Here is a 7,253-nt window from a genome sequence, read left to right as displayed (position 1 = left end):
TGAAGGCATCATAAACAAAAATGGAAACTTATCTCTTCTCATTACTCATATACTGAGCTAAGGGTGTCCTCTTAACAATTTGGCCCTGCTTTCACTGTCTCATTTTTTCTAAGATTACATTTACATTTCTGTTTATTTCTCTAAATGGTTTGGGAGTAGAATTCCTATAAGAGAATAAAAAATTTCCAACAAGTCAGGGTAAAAAATATTTAAAGCTGGCCGGCGCCGTGGCTCACTAGGCTAATCCTCCGCCTTGCAGCGCCGGCACACCGGGTTCTAGTCCTGGTCGAGGTGCCGGATTCTGTCCCAGTTGCCCCTCTTCCAGGCCAGCTCTCTGCTGTGGCCAGGGAGTGCAGTGGAGGATGGCCCAAGTGCTTGGGCCCTGCACCACATGGGAGACCAGGAGAAGTACCTGGCTCCTGCCATCGGATCAGCGCGGTGCGCCGGCCGCGGCGGCCATTGGAGGGTGAACCAACGGCAAAAGGAAGACCTTTCTCTCTGTCTCTCTCTCTCACTGTGCACTCTGCCTGTCCAAAAAAAAAAATATTTAAAGGGCTAGTAGATTTCTCAGGGTCTCCATTTGCTCAACCACACACGAATGCCACCAAAATGGACTAAGTGTGATATGAGGCTCCATCCCCTCCAACCCCGTAAGCTGTTTTCTATATTCTAATCACATTTTTTATAAGAAATATGCAATTTTAGCATTTAGTGTATTAGTAAAGCCATACTAGGGACCATATAAAATAGTAAATGTTTTCCTATATAATTATTCTAGGACTACCTAAACACTTGATTAACATTCCTTGTGTTTTTCAAATTAAAAATACCAATATTTTAAATAGTTCATTTATTATAATAACTAAGCTATTAAACTTTGAGGGTAATTGTAATTATAAAAACTTTGAATTCTTACCTGAAGCCACATCTAATAATGAAAGTCCTGTGACAATACTAAAAAGAGATTCTAGTGTATGTATCTATGTAATATTTGTGACAGTGAGGCTATGACTTTCTTATTTCTCAGACTGTAGATAATTGGATTTAACACAGGAATTATGATTGTATAAAATAAAGAGTCCATCATATCTTGATCATCTGCTTGTTGAGATGCAGGACACACATACATGAAGAGAAGAGGGCCAAAGTACAAAGAGACAGACAAGAGGTGGGCTCCACAGGTGGAGAAGGCCTTCCTCATGCTCTTTTCAGACTTCTTTTTTAGGACTGTAGAGAGAATAAATGTATAAGAGACAAGAACAGTCACAATGGTGAACACCTGAATTGAACCAGACAAAATGAAAACCATTAGAAAATTAATGGAAGGATCAGTACAGGAAATCTTAAATAAAGGAATAATGTCACAGTAGAAGTGATGTAATATGTTGGAATGACAGAAGGTCAATCGGAATAAAAACCCTTCATGAATTAAAGCATGAACAAAACCACTTACAAATGACAAGGCTATTAGCCGAATGCATAGTCTATTTGTCATAATCATTGGATAAAGCAATGGTTTGCATATGGCTACAAAGCGATCATATGCCATTGTTGCCAAGAGGAAACATTCTGTAGTTCCACCAAATGCAAAGGAAAGAAATTGTATCATACATTCAGAGAGAGATATCATCTTACTCTTGGCTAACAAGTTGACCAACATCTTTGGAGTCACCGTAGATGAAATCCAAGCATCAACAAAAGCTAAACTCCCAAGGAACAAATACATAGGGATATGAAGGTGAGAGTCACTCCAGATGAGAGCAATAAGTCCCAGGTTCCCAAAAATAGTCAGGAGATAGATCAGCAAGAACCCCAGGAACAGAGGGATTTTCCACTGAGGTTGATAGGTAAGTCCTGTAAGAATAAATTCTGTCAGCAAAGTTGCATTTTTCTTGTCCATGTCCTCACTGATTATCTCCTGAAATAAAATGAAAATGAAAAAAGTGTTTACTAGTATTTATAGCATTTATACTGGAGAAGGGCTTGACAGAAAATCATAATCTTATCACAGTGTATTTTTAATTTTATTTAGTGATACTGGAAATTGTTTTGGAGGAATCAAAAAATTCAAGTAAATGCAATTATTTCAACTACAAAAACCTTTTTAAAATTTTCTCCAGGTGATTGAAATACATGTAAAGTGCCTCATCTATGTATAACACGATGCTAGGAGTGATGAGGAGGATGAAAAAATAGATTCTGCAGAATGTAGTCACTAGGACTCAGTCACATGTTCGATGTGACATAGTAGTAAAGATGAGAGCAGCCACTTGCTTATTAGGTAGATAGTCATACAAGATTGAAATCAAGAACTCAGATCCATTGACAAGTTTGTAGCATGAGCATCTTTTTTTTTTAACTTTTATTTAGTAAATATAATTTTCCAAAGTACAGTTTATGGATTACAATGGCTTTTTCCTCCCTATAATTTCCCTCCCACCCTCACCCCTCCCATCTCCCGCTCCCTCTCCCATTCCATTCACATCAAGATTCATTTTCAATTATCTTTATATACAGAAGATCGATTTAGAATATTAAGTAAAGATTTCATCAGTTTGCAGCCACATAGAACATAAAGTGTAAAATACTGTTTCAGTACTAGTTATAGCATTGATTCACATTGGACGACACATTAAGGACAGAGATCCCACATGAGGAGTTAAGTACACAGTGACTCCTGTTGTTGACTTAACAATTTGACACTCTTGTTTATGGCGTCAGTAATCTTCCTAGGCTCTAGTCATGAGTTTCCAAATCTATGGAAGCCTCTTGAGTTCGCTGACTTCGACCTTATTCATGAACATCTTTAATATTCCAACACTTGGTACTATAATACTACTAGAATAATAGCAACAAGGGCTTGGGAGTCATTGGGATAATTGAGGGAATAGTCTTTGATGACCTATCACTTGGTGAGTACACAAAGATAAGAACAAGTTAAGGTAAAAACCTGAGGAAGTTACAAAAGGTATGGATGTCATTTAAGGTTATTAGGTGGGGCCAGCACTGTGGCACAGTAGGTTAAGCAGCCACTTGTGGTGGCATCCCATATGTGTGCTGGTTTGAGTCCCAGCTGCTCCACTTCCAATGCAGCACCCTGCTAATGGCCTGGAAAAGCAACAGAAGATGGCCCAAGTGCTTGGGCCTTTGCACCCACATGGGAGAACCAGAGGAGGCTCCTGGCTCCTGGCTCCTGGCTTTGCATTGGCCCATTTCCAGCTATTGTGGCCCTTTGGTGAGTGAATCAGCGGATAGAAGATCTCCCTCCCTGGCTCTCCTTCTCTCTGTCTATTACTCTGCCTTTCAAATAAAAGTAAATAAATATTTTTTAAAAAGTATTAGGTGACCAATATCTGATCCACTTTCTATAATATGAATTTTGGAAGCAGAAAGAGGATTTGAACTAGATTTATCCAATCAAACCCACCCAACCTATTTTGGGATAAAAAGAGTTGTAGGTAAACATTCATGGACAAAAAAATCTTTTTAGTTGCCAAGGTTACCAAGAGAAACATATTAAGATTGCAGCACATTTCCTGCATATGCAACAAGGTATTGCCAGTGTGAGTTGTGTCACCTGGATTCAACAGCAATAAAGCGTTTGTTGAGCTACTGTTGGGACATAACACTGCATGTTGACTGGCTTTCTTGCTTCTTTCTTTTATCATCATTTTTTAAAAGATTTAATTTATTTATTTGAAAGGCAGAGTTACAGAGAGAGAGAATCTTCCATCAGCTGCTTTAATCCCCAAATAGCCACAATGGCCAGGCCTGGGCTGATCTGAATCCAGGAACCAGGATCTTCATCTGGGTCTCCCTTGAAGGTGCAGAGGCCGCAAGGACCTGGCCATCGTCTGCTGCCTTTCCAGGTGGATTAACAAGGAGCTGGATCTGAAGTGCAGCAGCCGGAACTCAAACCAGCAGCCATATAAGATGCAGGGATTGAAAGAGGAGGCTTAACCTTTCAAGCCACAAAGCTGTCCCTTGTTCCCACCATCGTTGCTAGATGATTTACCCAACTCCCCTAGCATTTTTTTTTCATTTTCTTTTTTTTTTTTTTGCCCTTTAATTAATTTTTTTTTAACTTTTATTTAATGAATATAAATTTCCAAAGTACAGCTTATGGATTACAATGGCTTCCCCCCATAACGTCCCTCCCACCCGCAACCCTCCCCTTTCCCACTCCCTCTCCCCTTCCATTCACACCAAGATTCATTTTCAGTTCTCTTTATATACAGAAGATCAGTTTAGCATACATTAAGTAAAGATTTCAACAGTTTGCTCCCACACAGAAACATAAAGTGAAAAATACTGTTTGAGTACTAGTTATAGCATTAAATCTCAATGTACAGCACACTAAGGACAAAGATCCTACATGAGGAGTAAGTGCACAGTGACTCCTGTTGTTGACTTAACAAATTGACACTCTTGTTTATGGCATCAGTAATCACCCTAGGCTCTTGTCATGAGTTGCCAAGGCTATGGAAGCCCCCTGAGTTCACCGACTCTGATCATATTTAGACAAGGCCATGGTCAAAGTGGAAGTTCTCTCCTCCCTTCAGAGAAAGGTACCTCCTTCTTTGATGACCCGTTCTTTCCACTGGGATCTCACTCATGGAGATCTTTCATTTAGTTTTTTTTTTCCCCCAGAGTGTCTTGGCTTTCCATGCCTGAAATATTCTCATGGGCTTTTCAGCCAGATCTGCATGCCTTAAGGGCTGATTCTGAGGCCAGAGTGCTGTTTAGGACATCTGCCATTCTATGGGTCTGCTGTGTATCTCACTTCCCATGTTGGATCGTTCTCTTCCTTTTTTATTCTATCAGCTAGTATTTTCAGACACTATTCTCGTTTATGTGATCCCTTTGGTTCTTAGTCCTATCATTATGATCAATTGTGAACAGAAATTGATCACTGGGACTAGTGAGATGGCATTGGTACATGCCACCTCGATGGGATTGAATTCGAATCCCCTGGTATGTTTCTAACTCTACCGTTTGAGGCAAGTCAGCTTGAGCATGTCCCGAATTGCACATCTCTTCCCTCTCTTATTCTCACTCTTATATTTAACAGCGATCACTTTTCAGTTAAGTTTCAGCACTTAAGAAGAATTGTGTATTGATTACAGTATTCAACCAAAAGTATTAAGTAGAACAAACAAAAAAAAATACTAAGAGGGATAACATATTAAGTTGTTCATCAACAGTCAGGGCGAGAGCTGATCAAGTCACCGTTTCTCATAGTGTTCATTTCACTTTAACAGGTTTCCTTTTTGGTGCTCAGTTAGTTGTCACCTATCAGGGAGATATGTGGTATTTGCCAACTCCCCTAGTATTTCTATGTTATAGTCCATTTCTATTCAACAAATTCATTTTCTGTTGAAATCCAAAACCATGAATGTCCAAAAGAGATAAAGGAAATACAAGAAATGGGTGCTGAGCAGAGTGATCAAATAAAAAAGCAAAAAGGAAAATAGTAAGTTGAGTGTTTTGAATATGAAAAGACAAATTATTAAGAATTACGAAGTGATGTTCAAAGCCAACTCTCAAAATAAATGCTCTCGGAGCAGAAAGAGTAAAGAGAGATCACTCAATGTGATAAGGAAGAAAATTTTAGTGGTTTTAGAGAGCGCTATCCATTATGTAACCGAACTAAGGTCAGAAAATAGCAAGAAGTGAGGGAACATGGCACAGCAATGAGAGAAATGTTACAGTCCTACCTGAAGTGTGGAGAGAAGCTGCCATTTGTCTACAGCACACAGACTAACTTAATTTTTTTTCCTATGGAACATTTTAAGCAAAATTTTCAAAAAGAAGGGCAGTCGTGTGAAAGATGAGGAATAGAAGATATCCAAAGGAGAAAAGAGACAGAATTGGCAACACAAATTTGGGTAGGTGAAAATAAAACAAGAGGGAAAAGAGAAGTAGACAGAATAACACAGTGATGTCATCTTTGTTTCCTCTCAATTATAACTTAATTCTCTAGATCTCTGGCTGCTTTTTTTTTTTTTTTCTGAGAGCATTTTCTCTTCTCCACTAGGTTTTGTTTTTCTCCATTTTTTAGCAGAATAAAATGAGTCAAAGACTGGATGGATTCTAATACAAACAACAAATGTCAATAATGCCACATGGCTTTTATATGGAATGAGCGTCCTTTCATAAAATTCAAAATCACAAAATAATTGAAAGTTTGATTTGTGTATGAGTATTTTTTTTAAATCATAAATGTTGGACAGGTTAAGGGAAGGGCATTTTCTACATATTTCCAAAATACACACGCATGCATATGTACATAATTAATATTACTATAGGTATTATAAATGAAATGTATGTACTTACATAAAATTTAAATGCATATATATTTATGGGTCATATATATGCAATGTGTTTTTGCAATATATATTAAAAATATATATAATACAAAGAATTTATTATCAGATGTAGGGAGCATATAAAGGAGTTAATATATTTTTTAATTTTTATTTATTTTTATTTGAAAAGCAGAGTGACAGGAAAAGTCAGAAACAGAGAAGGGGAGAAAGAAAGAGAGTCACAGAGAGAAAGATCCTCCAGACATCTGCTGGTTGACTCCCCAGACAACCATAATAGCCCTCAGTCTGGGCCTCCCACATGGTGGGCAGGGCCCAAGCACGCAAAGTCCATCATCCTCCATTCCCCAGGATGTGCACCAGCAAAACTGGATCAGAAGCGTAGTAGCCAGGGCCCAAACTAGGCACTTTGATATGTGAAGCAGACATCCCAAACAGAGACTCAAATGCTATGCCACAATACTCACCTCCAAGGAGTTAATATTTACTTGATAGACCATATAAGTTTTAATGAGAAAATGTGATTATATAAAATTGATCTTATATCAGATTCATCAGAAATAATTCTTATATAGTAGTGTTATAAATTGAACCTTTAAACTCCGTTTTAAAGCATTTAGCATTCTAGTTCATTGGGATTTGGAGAGTCATTATGGTTAACAAGATAATAAATCAGTGTTACAGGAAATAATTCATCCTAATGAGATTTTGCTATCCAGATTTAAGTCGTTAATATAAAAATGTAAAAGATTATTAACTCTTTATTTCTCATTCCTGGCATATTATCAACCTAACCTAAAATATGATAAACTGAACAATAATTTTAACTTCTTTTAATAAAGGATAATGAATATTATAGAAATAATTTCTCTTACCAATATCTTCTAAGAAATTATGGTGATACTTTAAAAGTAATAGGCTTTCTAA

The 7,253-nt window shown here is 37.6% G+C and overlaps 1 protein-coding gene across 1 annotated transcript; it reads right to left on the bottom strand.

Annotated features, from left to right (window-relative positions):
* Positions 1-967: 967 nt before the first annotated feature.
* LOC100340422 (olfactory receptor 5H2-like) lies at positions 968-1,933 on the bottom strand. Its single transcript, XM_008267204.4, has one exon. It carries the CDS (start codon positions 1,898-1,900, stop codon positions 968-970), a length of 933 nt encoding a protein of 310 aa, XP_008265426.2. The 5' UTR covers positions 1,901-1,933.
* Between the last annotated feature and the right edge of the window lie 5,320 nt (positions 1,934-7,253).

This window comes from Oryctolagus cuniculus, chromosome 4, assembly GCF_964237555.1.
Source record: "Oryctolagus cuniculus chromosome 4, mOryCun1.1, whole genome shotgun sequence".
Lineage (NCBI taxonomy): Eukaryota > Metazoa > Chordata > Mammalia > Lagomorpha > Leporidae > Oryctolagus > Oryctolagus cuniculus.
The sequence above is the reverse complement of the archived record's forward strand: the minus strand, read 5'-3'. Positions and strand labels throughout refer to the sequence as shown.

Bases quoted from the DNA above. Each gene is read 5' to 3' on its own strand.
- LOC100340422 (XM_008267204.4), bottom strand. From the start codon at position 1,900: ATGGACAAGAAAAATGCAACTTTGCTGACAGAATTTATTCTTACAGGA.